At 35.6% G+C, this 20,744-nt stretch overlaps 1 protein-coding gene across 1 annotated transcript; it reads left to right on the top strand.

Annotated features, from left to right (window-relative positions):
• Window positions 1–17,239: 17,239 nt before the first annotated feature.
• On the top strand, window positions 17,240–20,111 carry LOC112015315 (receptor-like protein kinase FERONIA). The gene has a single exon (XM_024047702.2). It carries the CDS (start codon window positions 17,289–17,291, stop codon window positions 19,821–19,823), a length of 2,535 nt encoding a protein of 844 aa, XP_023903470.1. The 5' UTR covers window positions 17,240–17,288; the 3' UTR covers window positions 19,824–20,111.
• The last annotated feature ends 633 nt before the right edge of the window (window positions 20,112–20,744 follow it).

The raw sequence follows: 20,744 nt of genomic DNA on the forward strand, positions 1-20,744 counted from the left end.
TCGAGTTTGGTGAACTCGAGTACCCTATTTTATAGTTCCACCGTGGCTGTTGAGCTGGAAATTGGAGATTAAAAAAAATAAAGTGGTACTCGAGCTTGGTAAACTCGAGTACCATGCAACACAGTACTCGAGTATAGCAGGATCGAGTACCATTTATAAAAAAAATACAGAAATTTTTTTTCTACAGTACTCGAGTTTACCAAACTCGAGTACTGTGTAATTTTTTTTTTTTGCTTGAGGATAATTGACAAATAAACAGAAAGATAAAAATAAGTAGCTTTTCTATATTTTTATTTATTTAAATAGAAGCATTGTAAGATATAGAGATTTTAATTTCGAAATACGAATTTAATTTCTACATTGATTAAAATTGTTCATTGTTTTCTCATAAAAATTGTTCACTATTTTCTGTATAAACTATTTCTACGATAAAACACTCGAGTTTGGTAAAATCGAGTACTGTAGAAAAAAAAAATTATGTATTTTTTTTTTATAAAAGGTACTCAAGCCTGGTATACTTGAGTATTGTGTTGCATGGTACTCGAGTTTACCAAGCTCGAGTACCACTTTATTTTTTTTAATCGCCAATTTCCAGCTTAGCAACCACGGTGGAAATATAAAATAGACTACTCGAGTTCACCAAACTCAAGTACTAGAAAAAGTGGTAGATTACCATTTATTTTCGAAACAGTAGTTTTTTGCTAAAAATTTCAAAAAATTGTGGTATTTGGCCATTTTGGCCTGATAGTAACTACTACTTACTGTTAAGTCTTTTACCTGAGCTATACGATTTGGTTCTGCATGTAGTTGTTTCCATAAGCTGGTAAAAGGTTAAAAAATTAGTATATCTTCTAGGCTAGTGGTTTACAACTTGCTCACACTTGACTTAAAAGTTAAAAGTAATAGAAACATTACTGTTTACCTTTTCGTTTGTTTCGTTTGAAGTGGCCAAATAAAACAAAAATGTATTAAAGTGTCATTGACAAGTAATGAAAATTAATCCATTATACAGTTATTTTATATCAATTCCTTGTGCTAAACCTAGAATCGGATGTTTTTATCTCAATTTTGCCAGTGATTCAGTTCGAAACTGTGGGTAATTTTTTTTGGTTGCTTCTATCATGCCTGTGACCAATTATTTGATATCGTGTGTGTGATTTTTTTTCCTAATAAATTGGTCTAATAATTAAAAAAAATCATACCATCACTTTGTTTGGTCACAATAAAAATAAGAAGCGATAAGATCCCTTTGTTAGTATTTATTAATTAAATATATTTTATCAAATTTTCTAGTATGTTGCACAGGCCGGTTAACACAACAAACTTTATGGCATTATTACTCTCTTTAGTAAACCATACATTACCATTGGAATGTTGAAAAAATAAATAGGTATTATCATTATCATTCCAAATTACTGCGGCATGCAACTTTGTTCCACCAAGTGGGCCATCATGAGTTAGTGATTTGCCGTTGTCTAAAATGTCAAACACCACCTCTTTGTAATTTCTCTCAACATTTTTTAAAAGTGATTACGTAAAATAAGAAATATAAGTTTTATATTAAATTAGACAAAAAAAATTTGCATTGGGTGATGTGAATGATTTAAGAGACTTAACCAAGATGTCACTCTACCCCATTTTGATATTTTTAAAGAGAGTAAAGATACTTGGATAAGGTGATACTTGATAGTAGTTAGGTCCATGCACTTCTCTTTCTGTGCATATGAGATGTCATGTTCAAATGCTTATCTACATTAAAATATGTGGTAACAACAACTTTTGCCAGATGCTTGATCAGCTTCAAACAAAGTGGAGGAATCCATTCTTTATTGTGGCTCTGATATGTCTCTCTAAAACATATGGTCCTTGGATGAAATGGAAGTTCCAACTTCCTGTTTGTCATTTTATACTAACTTAACCTCATTTTGATGTTTTTGAGGGATAAGAGAGACCGAGGGAGAGAAGATGAAGGCAACTTACATATCACAGCAAAGGAGCTTAAAAATATGAGAAGCCAATTAAACCATGAGACATTCAAAATCTTATGTATCCATATATTTCTGTCTATCCATAAATCTTACACCAAATTTCACATAACATGTTTATGTGTCAATTTGTGATTGGAGTTTAGCACTTACATAAGAGATCATCATAGGTACTTGCTGAAAAAAAGAAAAATAAAAAAGAAACATGTGTTCTTAATGGTGGAATTAAGTCAAAACTAATTCTTTCTAAAAAAAAAAAGTAATTATTATTTTAATAACATTTTATATTTTTCATAAAAGTAGTATCAAAACTTTTCTAAAATGGTTTATTAACGAATGTCCTAAGGGAATCTGTTAACCGGACCTATAATATTTTTATTCATTACAAAAAAGGGAAATGTTAATTTAGGTCATTGGTTTAGGAACTCTTTTTAGAAACATCTTATTGGGAGAATAATAAAACAATAAATGTTGTTGACAGCTTTTTATATTTCTCATAAAAGCAATGTCAAAACTTTCTTATTATGCTTTATTAACAATTGTTCTAAGAGTATCCGTTAACATAAAAAAAAAAAAAAAAATGCAAACCATACATATACATCCAAAAAACTCAATATTGTGCATGTAAGCCAATGAATCATTAATATGTATATTTTGTTTTAAAAAAATGTGCATTACAATTCATAATTAAGCATTTATTAATCTTTAACCTGTGCCCTTATGACACTCATTAATAGGAACCTTCATAATAAGGCAAACACTCTTATGGCATCCACATGACATCATTCATGGTCAATCAATAGATAGCTTGGTTGCCATGAATTCCATAAGGGTAAATAATCACACTTAGTGTTTTCATAAACTGAAATCATGACTTGAAATCACAAAGGTTTTGTAGCTAAATTGACACCTCCCCATGTACAAAGTGCTTGGGGGTTTAGGGGGGAAAGAGTTCGAGCTACGGGGTTAGCAGCATGTTGTAATTATCTCTCAAATTTTTTTTTTTTTTTTACAAAATACCCTATGTGTGTATCACACCTGTTTGAACTAAACATAATCCAATCCCAAAACCTAACATCCACTGCCAAGTGCCAACCTCTAACTCCAACTCCACTACCACCTTAAAACCTACGCATAGGAAACTGGCTTGAAAATTTTTAATTATTCTACTAAATCCATTATAGTCCGTGGATGAATCATTAGATTTGTTTATGTTGTTTTGATATTCCTCTTATTTCACAACACATTATTGGATGGAACTCCAATCAATTCAAAAATATTTGTGCTAATTTGTCCTGCAACCTTAAGGTTATGACTTATGTGTGTGATACTTAACCCAACATAAATTTCCCTTAAGAATTAGTAATCTTACTATATAATTTAGTTTTGATTTGATGGACTAAAAAATTTATGAATTTTAGGCTAGACATATTATATACATATGTTTTATATATGTTTCAGGTAGGTTAATTAATGATTCTTATAAAAAGTTAACGTTTCAAGAATTTAGATTAAATATAGCATTACTTAATTATATTTCACGTGATATAAATATATGTCCAATTAATCTCTCAAAACTTGAATTCATCACTTTAGATATTTCGGGCAAGAATTATTTATTATAGATCCTTGTTGTTGAGATCTACCATGAGTCAATGAACTTTGGAGCTACTATTAAAGATGGCAACCAAAACTCCCTACAGAATTGCTTAAAAGCAATGATTTATATTCATTATCACCTCCATGAAGAATTAAAAATTGAGTACCTTAAAATAAAAGATCTCAATGATCTTATTGAATAATTTAAAAAAGAAAGATATGAGCATCAAAATGCCATAATCCTCACCCTAGATAAGATGCTTTGATCAGCAGCTTAAACGAACAGGCGGAATCCATTCTCTCTCAGTGTCTCTAATATTTCTCTCTTTAAACAATGGGAAATGTTAATGAATGCCCTAAAGGCATTGATTTAGAATTATTTTTAAAATATTTTATAGGGAAATGATAAAATAATTAATTTTTTAGTCAAATTTTTATATTTCCCATAAAAGTGGTGTTTAAAACTTTCTTAATATGCTTATTAAATATTGTTTTAAGGGCACTCATTAACATGACCCTTAAATAATATGTCACTCTACCTCATTTTGATATTTTTAAAGAGAGTAAAGAAACCTGGATCATGTGATACTTGATAGTAGCTATGTCCATACACTTATCTTTCGGTGCATATGAGATGTCATGTTCAAATGCTTATCTACATTAAAATGTGGTAACAACTACCTTTGCTAGATGCTTGATCAGCTTCAAACAAAGTGGAGGCATCCATTCTTTATTATGGCTTTGATATGTCTCTCTCTAAAACATATGGTCTTTGGATGAAATGGAAGTTCCAACTTTCTGTTTGTCATTTTATACTCACTTAACCTCGTTTTGATGTTTTTGAGGGATAGGAGAGACCGAGGGAGAGAAGATGAAGGCAACTTACATGTCACGAAAAAGGGACTTAAAAAAATGAGAAGCCAATTAAACCATGCCATGTTCAAAATCTTAGCTATCCATATATTTCGATCTATCCATAAATCTTACACCGAATTTCACATAACATGTCTATGTGTCAATTTGCAATTGGAGTTCAACACTTACATAAGAGATCATCATAGGTACTTGCTGAAAAAATAAAAATATAAAAGAGCACCAATCACGATATAATACTTAAGCACTAGTAATAGGCCCGTGCGTTGCACGGTTTATTGAAAAAGCTTATAAAATAAATGTATAAATAATTATATATTTTAATAGATTCAATAAAGATAAAAGAAAAAATTATCAAGTGTAAATAATTATTTCACTAAAATAAGGGGTAAGATTTCTTCCTAAAACTAAATTAAATTGATAATTCCAAATTGAATTTTAAATTGATAATTATTTAAAAAAAATGTACTAAACAATTGATAAATCTAAAATTAATATAATCTTGATAATATTATAAATTAAAATTAAAGTTGATAATTAAAGAATACACGTGTAGAACATCTTGATAATTTGATATAACATAAAAATCAAATAAGAAAATTGTTAAAATTAATCTATTAATTCTAACCATATTTAATCATTGATTCTAAGAATTGAATTTTCATGATTTGGTATGTTCAACAATTTCGATTTCCCATTAAGATTTCACGATTTTGTACGTTCGACAATTTTGAAATTTTCATCAAACTAGGATGATTAGTACATTAGTACATAGTTTTAAATTGAATTTTCACTATTTTGTACATTTGACGACTTCAAATTTGGAAACAAATTTGGATGATCTGTACATCAAATGTAATTAATTTTCCATTAAGTTTACTCAATTTAGTATGTTCTTCAATTTTCATTTGAATTTTCACAATTTTACACACTCAACAAATTCGAATTTTTCAATAAATTCGTACTATCTGTACATCTAATGTACACAATCTTTCCCTTGAGTTTTCACAGTTTTGTACATTCAACGAATTCAAATTTTTAAACAAATTCATATGATCTATACATCTAACGTACATACTTTTTCATTGAATTTTCATTATTTTGTACTTTCAACGAAATCAAATTTCTCAACAAGTCTTGACTAATTGTACATCTTATATACACCTTCACGACTTGGTATGTTCATTGATTTTTCATCGATTTTTTCGAATTTCTACATTCAACTAATTCAAACTTTTTTACAAATTCGAATTTTTTAAGGGATTTACCATTAGGTTATTTATACGAATCATTCATTTTTCTTTCATGGAGTTTGTCCATTATTCATATGGTTACATATTAAAAAAAAAACACAAAAACCATTTAAGTGCAATAACTACGCCAATGCTAAAATAGTTTATGCAAAAAACAGTAAATAATTTTTACGAGAAAACAGTGAACAGTTTTACTTAATGCAAAAAATAAATTTTATGAATGCAGTAAGCAAATTTGAATATACAATAAACATGATGTGTAGAGAGTAAATTTTATTAATGTAGAAACAGATTTTATCAATGCAGAAAAATAGATTCGATTATTGTGAAATTCAAAAATGAAAACGCATTTAGATTTGGCATTTAAATTTAGAAAACATGATTGCACTAGGTGTTTTATGAGAAAAACAGCAAACAATTTTTTAAATAGTGAACAGAGAATAATTTACGCAGAAAAGAGAGTGAACAATTTTTTAAATAATGCTGAACAGAAAATAATTTTTTGCAGAATACTAGAATTAGTTTATGCAGAAATTAGTGAACAGTATATCATGTCCTACTTGAGCCAAATCCATCTTACAAACAGTTTTGAGTGTTATGGATCATAACATCAGCATTCAGTACTTTTAACAGGCACAACTACTTTCAAACACCAAAAAAAAAAAAAAAAAACACAGAAACAAGTTCAAAATCACACACATAAATGGACACTCAAAACATGCTCTGAGGTAAAAGTCATAATAGAAAATTGATTATTGAGCTACATTTTATTTTATTTTTTAGGCACGATTGCAGCCATTAAACCAACATAGATTCTATTACAAACATTTTTTTTCCAGACATATAAATTCTATTCTCTCTCAGCCCCTAGACAGAGGGAAAGTATATAACAAATTTGATATTGAAAGGCTTTAAAGAAACAAAATATTTGGTTAAGAACCTACTTCGAAGTTGTATGTGAAAACTGAAAACCCAACCTACCACCTTTATTTGATCAGGTGGATGTAGTTTCTGTTTTTTTTTTTTTTTTTTTTGGTTGGTTGGTAATTTATGCTGCTTATGACAACTTATTTAAGTACAGCAACAATGCCGCTCAATTTTTTATTGTTGAGTTGTATTGTTGCTGAGTTAGCATCGAGCATATGGGGGCTGTCGCGGGTGATTAACTCATTTTGGCACAATAATAATTGCCGCTGTTGGCAAACCTTTGTAGCTAACTATTTTTGGCATCATCGCTAAATGAAGTCTTCACCAAATAGCTAAAGGTCATAGCTAAGCCCATCGCAAGGCGCTAGATATTCCATACACTAAGCCTTGAGGTAGAGACATACCATACATCAATTTGTATTGTTGCTGAGTTAGCGCCGAGCATATAGGGGCTGCCGTGGGTGATTAACTCATTTTGGCACAACAATAATTACCGCTGTTTGCAACCCTTTGTAGCTAAATATTTTTGGCGTCACCGCTAAATGAAGTCTTCACCAAATAGCTAAAGGCCATAGCTAAATGGCCCATTGCAAAGCGCTAGATATTCCATACACCAAGCCTTAATGTAGCGACATACCATACATCAAGTTGTATTGTTGCTGAGTTAGCACCGAGCATATGGGGGTTGTCGTGGGTAATTAACTCATTTTGGCACAACAATAATTGCTGCTGTGTGCGACCCTTCGCAACTAAATATTTTTGGTGTCACCGCTAAATGAAGTCTTCACCAAATAGTTAAAGGTCATAGCTAAGCCCACCACAAGTCACTAGATATTCGACACACCAAGTCTTCAAGTAGCAACATTTCATAAACCAAGTCTTGAAGTCATACGAGCGATATGCTATTGTCAAAGCACACTCAACCTAAGACTCTCAAGCTTTCTCTTTACTAATTCATCTTTTTTATATATTGCTTAAACCATTTCAATTCTTCAAGTTTTTTATCAAAATATTTTATACAAGTTGTTTGTGCTTATGCTTAGCCATGCCTATCGTTTACTAATATAAATCATAACTACACTACGGGACAAAGCGAAAACCTTCTCGAAGCATCCAACAAAGAAGGAAAGCCGGACTCAATTTCCTCTCATCGAAGCCGTGACATGCTCATGCACTCTAAGCCATGACAAGCTCACGCATCCAAAATCACGGTCAATCTACACACGCTAAGCCATGACATGTTCATATATCTCAAGTCGCGATAAGCGCATGTATTCCAAGCCATGCCAACGCCTTAATCATTCTTGAATTCAAGATTATGCTCGAAGAGGGAAGCGCCAATGTTGCCATCCTCAAGAAATCATTATTGTCACTCAACTCTTGCAAATGAAATCCGCAACTAAGCCAACTAATAAGAAGGGTTTGCACACGTGCCTTTAAAGAATTCTTTGCTAGACCTCGATCTAGATATTGAAGTCAAAAAGCTCAAAAATCACATGCTAGTTGCCGAAAATCCATTTCAAAGATCTTCGAGTGGAATCTTAGTATAATGTGGAAGCTTGGAATAAGCAGCATGAAGGCAAATGAGAGAAATTGTTGTGCTAGGGATGCAACAACCCTACACTGACGTCTTTAATGCTTAGCCCACCATTATCCCAAAATTAGAAGTCAAGCAAGCCAAATATGAAGCCACTATCTACGTTACCATTTGTCTTCGACAAAGAGGTTTACTGAAGTGCGGGAGAGAAGCTGTTGTGCTGGGATGAAACAACCCTATACCAGCATCTCCGATGTTTAGCCTGTCATTGTCCCAAAATTAGAAGTCAAGTCAGTGAAGTATGGAGTCGTTGTTTGTGGCATAACAAATCTTCGACAAAGACGAATCACATTCTACCTTCTATATAAAATATAGGAGAACCTCCATTTTCAAAAATTATCTTTGAGTCATATAGAGAATGCTAAGGGAGGAAGAAATCCCACCAACAAATCTTGGCACATCCTATAGATTATAAAGACATGAATGTCCCAAAGCATTCCACATTTAGGGGCTTGATCTTGCTGGACTTATCTATCCACCCTTGAATGGGTGCATTCAAGTCTTTGCCACACTAAGTAATTCACTAAGTGGGTGGAAGCAATTCCACTCAATAAAAGCAATGGCAATGGTTGTAGCCAACTCCATCAAGGAGCATATCATTCGTCACCTTGACATCTTACATAAGATCATAAGTGACAAAAATATATCTTGCTCATACCAATTTTCGGAGGCAAGCCCTATAAAACATTAGGAAGCCGACGAACTATCATATTATCCAAGCATGGCGAGACCCCTACATGCGAAGGTGCAATGCCTTTAATAAGATAGGGAAAACCAATGCTTTCTCTTAATGCAAAACCTTGCGAAGTGGAAAGAAAGCCAACAAATTACTCTTACAACAAAACCTCTACATGCGAGGGTAAAATAAAATAAATAAATAAATACTCTCAGTAAGGTGGGGAAAGCCAAAGCTAGCGAGATGTTTCATTATGGTGATACCCCTACTTGTGAAAGTGCGACTAGCTCTTGACAAGGTAGGAAAGTCAATACATCCTCAAAGGTAAACCCTATCGAATGATTAGGAAGCTGACGAGATGTCATATCATTCATATGTGGCAAGACCCCTACTTGCGAGGATGCAACGCCCTCAACAAGGTAGGGAAAACCAACATTTTCTTAACGGCAAGCCTCACAAAGTAGCAAGGAAGCCAATGAACCATTACCTCATTGCCATATGGTAATTCACTTTACACAAGGATAAAACTCTTCAAGAAAATAGCAAAATTGTCATTCTACAAGTCGTTGTATGCAAGAATGTGATATCCTCAAAAGATGACAGCAATACAAGCTTTATCCAAGCTGCTATCTGTGAGAACACAATCAACCTCAATGAAATGGTAACAAACAAGTGCACCATGAGCTGTAATGCATGAAAACACAGCCCATATGTGGGGGCTTCCTAAAACTAATGAAGTAGCGACCTAATATATGTCAAGTAAAAAGTCGACTACCAAGCGGCGAGCCAAATTTCATTATACATGAGCTGTTGTTTATGAAACCGCTCATCAATAAAGCATTGAAAAATAGTGCACAACCAACGAGACATGTGCTTAGCCAAAGCTTGTCCGCAAAGGCATGACAACCAAGCAACATGTCTACTAATTTTCTCCTGCAAAGGAAAAATCAAATTCACAACATATCCGATCAAGCACAAGTCATTCTCAAGAGACTAAGTGTGTACAATCTATCAAAGCTATGCTGCTCAACCACAAGGTATGCAAGGTCTTTTCAAGCAAGTTTTCCTCAACATATCAAAGCATTCATAACCGCATAAGGGCTATTTTCACAACCTATCAAAGAAAGGAACAAAGTCATATGCATCCTTGAGGTACAAATCATTTTTTCATTCCAAAACACAAAATTTACATCCAAATGTCATATATGTTTAGTTTGTACAAAATGCAAATTGTGTCTACTAACCATGACAGTACAAACTCAAAGTGGCACCAATACAACTAGATAGGAGCTGCTCTACACATAAGTGGCTTGTCCACAAGGGTGAAATACAAGAGAAATTGCCTCCAAGGCAGCAACCCATATTATACAATTCAACTAGTTCAAAATTTCAAAGTTTGGGGCTCAATACAAGACAATTGGATTAAAAAAAAAGAAAAGAAAAGAAAAGGAAAGCAAGAAAGGAGGCGAAGGAAAAAGTTGAAGCAAAGTCATAGTCCCCATCCAACGTCGCCATCTTTGGGACCTTGGCTTGTAGTCACTCTCTTCTTTACTTTGAAGCCGCAAGTGAGAGACAGACCAAAATAGTTCAAAGTTACTAACGGCTACCATGGTACCATCTATTGTAGCTCTACGTTGCTGTCTCCAGCAGCTTCCACATCAGAAAATGATACATTGGCAATGGGATTGGCCTCAGGAATGAAAGTGCCAACAACGGCATCATAATTGCCTATGCCAAAGTCATCTTACAAGAAATTATGCTACAACACACTCAACAATCCATATAGGCATGAAAAGGGGTTGGTAGCGAATTTTGACTTGCCACAACAAATTTTAACTTACCAGAGAAATCGTGACTTCATTCTTAAAAAAACGAAATTGCTGTCTGTGCATCGACAGTTGTATAGAAGGAATAGTGGTTGTAACATTGCCACAAACATAAGCATCTCCAAAACGGACGGACAGTGCCGTGATAAAACGATAGACACTCTATGAAATCACCAATCTCGACACCAACACTCTCTAGTAATGAAGCTATGGAACACATTCTTTACTCAATGGTCTCAACACTTGATGCTTTACAATTATCAAGTGGCCAAACAAGCAATCATAATACTTCAAGCATGAAATTTCTTGCATATGAGTAAGCCTATGCTTTTTCAATACTCGACTACCTTCTTCAGCTTTAAAAAGGTCACATCTTAATACGTAATGCTTGGAGCGAAGAGAGGGAAAGCCACTAGGTGTGCCCCTCCAACCCTTTTATAATCGCCAACAACCTTGTCTTCTACATCGCATAATCAGCAACACCTTTGATGTCTTAATGTTAATGCCCATCTCAATGGTGTCTCAACCAACATTTCCTCGTCATTACAACAAGCATGAAGCAACAACTTGTGGCCCTATCTTCTACTTGCATTTGTCACAACGATGCGATACAGGGGGCTACTAGTGCCAACACATACAGCAACTATTTCACACCCCTATACTACATTGCCAAGTGATACCTTCACTCCTTTCCAACTCAAATGAGTTGTCCCAAGGAGGCCAGCAGTATCACTCATGGCTACAACTTCATCGAAACTAATCTTGGAAAACACAATCTTGCCAAATTGACCAATAATCAAGCAACTCAAATATTGAAGCATCCCCAATGTGATCCAATTTGTATAGGGGTTCAAGATAGCCTCTCATTCATCATCATTTTATCTTATAGACCCAAGTTAAAATTACAATCAATTATCTACTCATTATGCTTCCAACACGATGACCAACTCAAAGTCAGGTATAGTCGCATTGCAAACTAATTTCTATGCCTTGTGACTATCAGGATCAATGGGAATCGTCCTCGACATGAGCTTCAGCTTCAATGAGAGCCATGGCTCAACCTCATAAGTTGATACCTCTCAGTGGGTCTGTGATTTCCCAAAGAATATCCATCCTACATAATCAGTGACACATCCAAATACATCCGAGAGATCGGCAAAAAATAAATAAATAATATTAACTCACCAAGGTGAGTGTCACATCCAACTTTACTTGTTTTGCACAAAGAACAGCTTCAACATCTCATCACCGCATTTTGCATCAATCTCTTACAACAAAAACCTCGCTCCTTAGTGACGAAGGTTCATTCCTCTTTGCCAACAACATTGCTTAGCCAAAATTAGAACAGATGGTCCTGCAACCATGGGCGGTGACCTACCGCAAGCCCATTTAAACATTGTCAAAAAAACAACCTTGCTACTTGTCGATGGGTTATCTCTCTCTTCTTCGGCAGCAATGCTTTGTCCCATCTAGATCTTAGAACGAGCATTTTTTATACTTCTTTGATTATGGTGGTGGAACGCCATCGCTCTTATCTCCTTCATTTTGCAACCAACATCTCACCATCCTCCTTGGGGTTTGGCCTCATAGGTGCAAGATTAAAGGTGGATACAACTAGGCTTTGGAAAAATCTGATAAGCTTGAAGGATTTTAAAATATAAAAGATTTATAAGAGCCCGATTCCCAGAGTTTTGCAAAAAGGAATTTTGAAGCTCTTGGAGAAGTGATCTATGCCAAGAACCTAAAAAGCCAAAGAAAGAAGCAAAGTTAGAGCACTAACAATAGTGAAGCTAAATAGGTATATTGCTATTTTAGCTTCACCAAAATACAAAAATTGCTCTACAATAGTGGAGGCTTAGCTAAAACTTTTTGCTTCAGAGCTACAATACGCAGCTATTTTTGGCTGCGTATTGTAGCTTGAAGCTAAAAAAAAAGTATTTTTTATTACACTTCTCTCTCTTCTCTCATTAAACAAACATTTCCTCTTTTCTTTCTCTCTCTCTCTCTCTCTCTCTCTCTCTCTCTCTCTCTCTCCGACTTCTCTTCTTTCTTCTTTCTTCCTCCTCAATTTTTTTTTCTCTCTAGTCGTCTTGTGTCTCCCTCATCTACCTCATCCCTCAGCTCACCGGCCAGCTCACCTATCGCCAAGACCCATCTCCCCAAGCCCCATCGCCGAGACCCCATCTCCCCAAACCCATCTTGCCGAGACCCATCGCCGACCCAACTCGCCGACCCACCCCTTCCACTGACCCAGCTCACCACCCCACGCCGTGTTTGTGTTGGTGATTTTTTATTTTGTTTATAATTGGTGATTTTGTTTGGTCTAGATTAAGGAAAAAAAATTAAGGATTTGGGTTGGTGATTTTTTTTTTTCCCTACTGTGGACTACTAGTAGTGGTGGTGGTGGTGGATGTTTGTGCTGTGTTGGTGTTTTTTTTTTTTTTTTTTTTTTTTTTTGGCTGTGGATGTTTTTATTATTATTTAAATGAGTTATTTGTATTATTTTATCAGATAGCTAAAAATATAGCTCCATTGATGTTGGGTGTGAAGATGTAAAATAGATAAAGTGACTTTTGTAGGAGCCAAATAGCTATATTTTTGCCTCACTGCTGTAGATGCTCTTATAGTGATTATATCACAAAATGAAGACGGCATGGAGGTGATATGAATGCCTTTGACATAAAGCTACAGGAAGTGAAACCCTTGGCAACTCGTGCAATATTGTTACAAGAAAAGGAGGTGCGTTGGCTAAAGCAAAATTAATGAAAGAATGAATGGTATGTTAGCTCTTATCTAAGCAGAAAGTGAAGCTTTTGGCCTAAAAAAACAAAATGCTAAAAGCAAGTGGGTGGAGGAAATCTAATGTTACCTGCAGGTGACTAAAGGAAAGCAACTTGAAAAGAAAAGTCAAATGCCATAATGTGGTAAAGCAAAAGTGGCATGGGACCTTTGCAAATCTGAGGAATTTTCTACAATTTGATATTAAGGAGTTTTGTTTTTAAAAGTTGGCTATCGGAGGTGAAATTAGACCAGTAGTTGGCATGGCATACTATCACAAGACAAAGCAACTAGAAATTTAAAAAGCCAATTTTTATTGAAAGACAAGTTACAGAATGCTAAGGAACGAGCTTGAAGATTCCAAGGCTGAGTATGCATGTACGTTACAAACAAGTGGTGTAACTGTTTTGTAACGTACAAGGAAGAAATGTTGAAATTCCTCATGTAGCATGAAGGACACTTAAGCCATCCTATAAAGAGAAATTAAGTTACACAATGGACATGAAAAGCAAGGACCGTTTCGGTTTGGACCTATCACTTGGTTAACTCTTATCTGGCAGAAAGTGAAGCATTGCCTAAAAGCTAAAAGCAAGTGGGTGGAGAAATCTAATGCTACCTGCAGGTGACTAAAGGAAAGCAACTTGAAAAGAAAAGTCAAAGGCCATAATGTGGTAAAGCAAAAGTGGCATGGGCCTTTGCAAATCTGAGAATCTCTACAATTTGATATTGAGGATTTTTTTTTTAAAAGTTGCTATAGGAGGTGAAATTAGATCAGTAGTTGGCGTGGCATACTATCACAAGACAAAGCAGCTAGAAATTTAAAAAAAAAAAAACCAATTTTTATTGAAAGACAATTACAGGAATGCTAAGGGAACGAGCTTGAAGATTCCAAGGCCAAGTATGCATGTATGTTACAAAACAAGGGTGTAAAGACTTAAACCCACCTAATCATCCAAGGAAGAAATGATTGAAATTCCACATTGTAGCATGAAGGCCACTTAAGCCATCCTATGAAGAGAAATTAAGTTACATGTGGACATAAAAAGCAAGACTGTTTTTGACCTATCACTTGTTACAACTCGATTTTTTTGACTCATGACCACAACATTTAACATGGGTTTCTTTGACCTGCGATTATTCTTACAAGTGGGTTCAAACCACAACATTTCTCAAGCAAGTTTCATCAACCCGTACATTCTCAAAAAAAAAATTAAGCTTTGGATGACTAATTCCTAAACCCGCAACATCTACAAGTAATGGAACATCAACTACTTACACGCGTGCCACATGCGCCATACATGCTCAGGAGGCTAATGTTGACACTCATTTTCGTGACACATTCTCTATAAGCCCGACCATATTATGGGCCAAATTCATGTATATATTATTTTTTATTTCTTTTAAGCATAACCCAAGCCCATGCAACATATTAGGAAAATTAAGGGAGTGTGGTTTGGAGGGTATGAGTCGATTCCTTTCGAATCTTTTGCATGAGCGAACACTCATGCATCCTATGAAGTGGGCAAAGGACATTGGTAGCACCTCAAGCTCATGGAGGAGATCTTGTACCTAAAATTTCCACCTCAAAAGCGTTTTTATGCTCTGGGTGACTATGCCCTTAATTGCAGCTCAACTCCATTTTCCACAGCAAACACAACTGACTCTAAGAAAAAGGCTGAATAGCCTAGCCCACTCAGCCACCCAAATGTAATTTTCCAAGGCCTGCAAAGACCAAAGACAGTAGCCATGAAGACGAAACAACTTTGTTTCCAAAATCATGTAAAAAGTAGCAAAACATTTCCCTAAGCATAAAACATAATACACCAAGTCATAGAAATAGCATCTAAAAGGTCTAAGGCCTTCCTCCCAACTAAAATACTGGTCACAAGCATCCCCTAAAGTTTGATATAAATATTCATTACCAACCCACAAGAGACCAACCACATTCTACCCACATACCTGAAATTTCAAAGCAAAAGCTCATTCAGCCAGTCAACAATCTCACAATTCTGAAGTTTGGGGGTGAAAATATGGGTACATGAGAACCTTCCCTTTCTTCCTCACAACCTCTCTCAATTTCCTCTTTTCGCTAACTGTGAGTTGAAATTTCAGACCTGTTGAACCACGTTTTCCCCATAGAGCTGAAACTTAAGAGCAAAAACTCACTGAACTAGGAAACATTCTCACAATTCTAAACCTTATGGGTGGAAATATGGGTACAGGGTAACCATCCCTCTCTTCCTCAAAGCCTCTCTCAATTTCCTCTTCTCGATGACCGTGAGTCGAAGTTTCAAACCTATTATGTTTTTATTCTTTTTCTGCACTTTTGTTATTAGCATTTTGATTCTCTCTTGTCAAAGCACAATTAGCCTTTTGTTCATTATACTTTTGGAATTTTAGACATGATTCTCCACAATAAACACCTCTAAAGAACCCAAGGGGAGATTTGGGTCGTTCTCGCATTTTTAGCAATTGTTGCAAAAACTCCCCGACAACAATAAAATATTTTGATGTATTACTATTATCACATTCAGAAATTTCTTTTTACTTCAAAAAAAAAATCTGAAATATCTTCCCGTAAAGCATTTACAATATATATTTTTTTTTTTTAGAAAACAATAATACTTATTAAAACACACGAACATGAAAGTAATATATAGAGTTTTTTAAATAGACTTATAATATATTACATAACCAGAGTATCACTATAAAATGAACTAACATTTGTAGTAGTAGCCTGGATGATAAGGACTGAAACTCTAACACACACCACTAATGTAGAGCATTCACATTTAAGGATGTTAAAAAAATAATAAATAAAATAAATAAAAAAATGTTGTTTACAACAATTTTACAACATTTTTACAATAAATCACAGGTGGTTAGTTGTTATTGGTTCAAATTTGAAACTAACACTAAGATTACTTTTTTGCCCCAACAATAACAACTAGTAATAACCTATCACTTAGAATTTATTGTAAAAATGTTATAGACATATCATTTCTAAAAAAATCATATTTTACATCTCAAACACTAATTTGTCTATTTTATTTTTTCCAATCCAATAAAATACTACAAACTACACAATTAAAAAAAAAAAAAAAAAAAAAAGGGTTTCTCTCTTCTCTTTCATCTCTCTTTCCTCTATTCCTTTTAGTGTAATTGTCTCTCTCTCCAATAATATATTTATTTATTTATTTATTTATTTACAACCCATGAATTTGAGAACTCACTATTTTTACACCCAATACTAAGGGGGTGTTTGGATTTTTTTTTTCATCACTCAATTTCTGTCACTCATCACTTATCACTCATTACTCATCAATCATCACTTAAAATACCATATTTGTTTGGCACCATCACTCACTTTCCATCACTCAATATTTTTCACACTATTTATAGGCCCAAACCTGTCACTTGGTGCAGTTTTTTTTATCAATCATCACTTAAAATACCATATTTGTTTGGCACCATCACTCAATATTTTTCACACTATTTATAGGCCCCAAACCTGTCACTTGGTGCAGTTTTTTTTTTTTCAGTGCCCAAACTCACCGAACCCAGTGAAAAAAAAAAAAAAAAAAAAAAAACCGAACAGCCAACCCAAGAGAAGAAGAAGGAAGAAATAAAATAAAAAAATAAAACCCAAAACAGAGTTATGAGTGATAAAAATAGAGTTATGGATGATGGAAACACAAAAACCAAACAGCCTCTAATGCATTAGCCAAAAAAAAAAAAAAAGGTATCATACACACTCACTTTGTCTCTGGTACAATGGGCAAGGGAAACCGAAGCAACGCGTATCTTTGGGCCACCCTCCGACCATGTTTCACACCTCTCTACATCGCCTTCTTGCTGCACCACGTGACCAGCACTGTCGGCAGCAACTCTCCGTCTCCTTACATACCAGAGGACAATATTCTCCTTGACTGTGGCTCCTACGGCAATTCGACCGCACTAGATGGTCGGCCCTGGATTGGAGACAAGAATTCTATATTCTTCCCAGTTGAACATCCTCAAAACAATGCATCTCTAACTATAAGCGCTGTGCAGCAATCCTCCTCTGCTACACAACTACCCTATACAACAGCCCGCTTATCTCTCTCCCCATTCAGCTATATATTCTCATCAGTCACTGCAGGTCAAAAATTCGTTCGACTATACTTCTACCCAGCTACTTACGGCACCTTTGATCGCTCTAAAGCCCGATTTTCTGTCAAAGCTGGACCTTTTACTCTTCTTCACAATTTTAATGCTTCGCTTACAGCAGACGCTGATGATGATTCCGGTGACACCATATTTAGAGAATTCTGTGTCAACATCGAGGAAGGTCAGAGGCTGAACTTAACCTTAACTCCAAGCGATTCCAATTCATTTGCTTTTGTCAACGGAATTGAAATCTTGTCGATGCCTACTAATCTCTATTACACTCCGTCTGATGATCAAGGGCTCCCTTTTATCGGCCAAGAGCAGTGGTACAGAGTCCTTAATGGAACTGTTCTCGAGATGCTATACAGAATAAATGTTGGAGGGAGATCCATCTCACCCACTGAAGATACAGGAATGTTCCGTAGCTGGAATTCGGACAGGAAGTACTTCACAGAAGATTTATCATCTGTTGTACCAGTTAACCCCTCTATTGAACTAAACTTCAGCAAAATACCTCCGTACACTGCACCAGAAGGTGTCTATATGGTTGCCCGCACTATGGGGATTAACCAAACCTTGAATAAGTCATACAATCTCACTTGGCAACTTCCGGTGGATTCTCAGTTTGATTACCTTGTTAGGTTACACTTCTGCGAGTTTGAACCAGAGGTTAAAGCGCAGGGCGACCGACAATTCCTCATATTCATTGCAAATCAAAGCGCTGAGAGGGCAGCCGACGTGATAAAATGGAGCGGTGGGAGTGGGGTTCCCGTATATAGGGACTACGTTGTATCGTTGTTTGGCATAGAAAGCCAGAAAAGAGTGTACCTCTCTATCGCCATAGCTGCAGATCCACTTAACTGGGAAACTGTGTACCGTGATGCAATCTTGAACGGTATCGAAATCTTCAAACTCAACGACACCAATGGAAATCTCGCCGGACCCAACCCCAACACACTTCCGCTTCCAACAAAGTCAAATAACAATAGAATAAAAATAATGGCCATCGTTGGTGGCGGAATTTCCGGCATTATTGTTCTGTTGATTCTCGGATTCTTGATTCTCCGGCGAGCCAAGACTACTTGGCGTTGGCGGGGTCCATTTTCTTTCCACACTTCCAAGTCAACAAAGACTCGCGAATCAACGCTACCTTATTTGTGCCGTTACTTCTCATTGGCTGAGATTAAAGCAGCGACCAAAAACTTTGACCAAAATTCCATAATTGGTGTCGGTGGGTTCGGTGACGTGTATAAAGGGTCCATACACACTGATGGTGGGGCCACCCATGTTGCGATCAAACGGTTGAAACCCGGTTCTCAACAAGGGGTCCAGGAGTTCAAAACAGAAATTGAGATACTATCTCAGCTCCGCCACCACCATCTCGTTTCTCTAATAGGATATTGCAATGATGGCAACGAGATGATCCTTGTGTATGATTTTATGCCTGGTGGGACTCTTTGTAGTCATCTCTACAACACTGATAAGACACCTCTTACGTGGGATCAACGCCTCCAAATCTGTATCGGTGCGGCACGTGCGTTAAACTACTTGCATATAGGTGCAAAGCACCCCATCATTCATCGTGATGTGAAGAGCACAAACATTTTATTGGACGAGAAATGGACAGCCAAGGTGTCCGATTTTGGATTGTCAAAATTTGGTCCTACTAGCACATCCAAGGCCCATGTTAGCACAACGGTTAAGGGTAGTTTTGGGTATTTGGATCCGGAATATTATCGACGCCAACAATTGACAGAGAAGTCTGATGTGTACTCTTTTGGTGTGGTGTTGTTTGAAGTGTTGTGTGCAAGGCCACCCATCATGCATACGGTGGAGCATGAGGAGATGAGTCTAGCAGAGTGGGCCCCGAAATGTTATCGCAATGGAAAGCTTGATCAAATTGTTGATCCATTATTGAAGGCTGAAATTGAACCAGAGTGTTTGAAGAAATTTGGCGAGATTGCAGTGAATTGTTTGCATGACAATGGAACCGAACGGCCATCAATGAATGATGTGGTGTGGGGTCTTGAGCTCACATTGCAATTGCAAGGGAGTGTAGAAAAAGCTATCCTCCATGGGGAGCAAAGTTTTGCTAGTAAGGAATATCAGGATGGATTGATGTCGATTTTTTCTGAGATTATAAATCCTGATGGTCGGTAAAAGATATGCTAGCTAGCTGAATTTTCAAAGTTTTATTTATGTGTGTGTTAGATAGTATTGTTTATCATATAAAAAAATACTCAGTGTTGTCAAGTCATCTCACATCAATAAGGTGTGATATTGAAAAAGGGTTTATCACTTGCTCCGCGACACTAATTGCTGCATGCAATTTTGGTGTTGGCGTGTGAATGTATTCCCTTGTCTCATCCCCTTCCCCTATGTATATGTGTGTATGTTAGATAGTATTGTTTATCAAATAATAAAAAAAAAAAAAAGGCATTTATTTCACTTATGATTATTAAGCAACATAATAGTGGTAATGCAGATATCTGATAAACTTACCAGCGTTCTTATTGCAATAATATTCAATCGTATAAAATTATAATAGTACGTTTTTCTAGGATGTGACATAGAATTATGAAGTTTTGAAAACTAGAATAAGTACTTGTATCCATAAAATCAAAATATCCATAATATTGAAGTGTTGTGTTCATAATCTTAGTCGAATTGTTTTTATTTATTATTATTTTTTAACCTTATAATAAGAGACCAAGTATCTGGTGTCTTGCCAGAATTAGTGATTCAAGCTGTATCTTATGTGGCAATTTAGTGGAATCATATGCTCATTTTAAGTGCCCTGCAGCAAGGGCCATATGGCATGCCTGCAGCTGGAGTTTAAGATCTGGCACCCTTCAGATATTATTAAGCTGGTTCTAAATCCACACATTCAGTTTCTGCCAAGTGATTAGCAGCACAGGGATCGAAGTGGTTGAGATATGCTCCTTGCAGATGACATCCACTTTGGATTCTATTTGGAATTTAAGAGACCATATTGTTCACAATGGGGGTGAGGTTAACATCTTGGCTACCATCTGTGCCATCGAAAATAGAGTGAAAGAGTATTTGCTAGCTTTAGCTCAT

Source organism: Quercus suber, unplaced genomic scaffold (assembly GCF_002906115.3).
Source record: "Quercus suber isolate HL8 unplaced genomic scaffold, Cork oak 2.0 scaffold_402, whole genome shotgun sequence".
NCBI lineage: Eukaryota > Viridiplantae > Streptophyta > Magnoliopsida > Fagales > Fagaceae > Quercus > Quercus suber.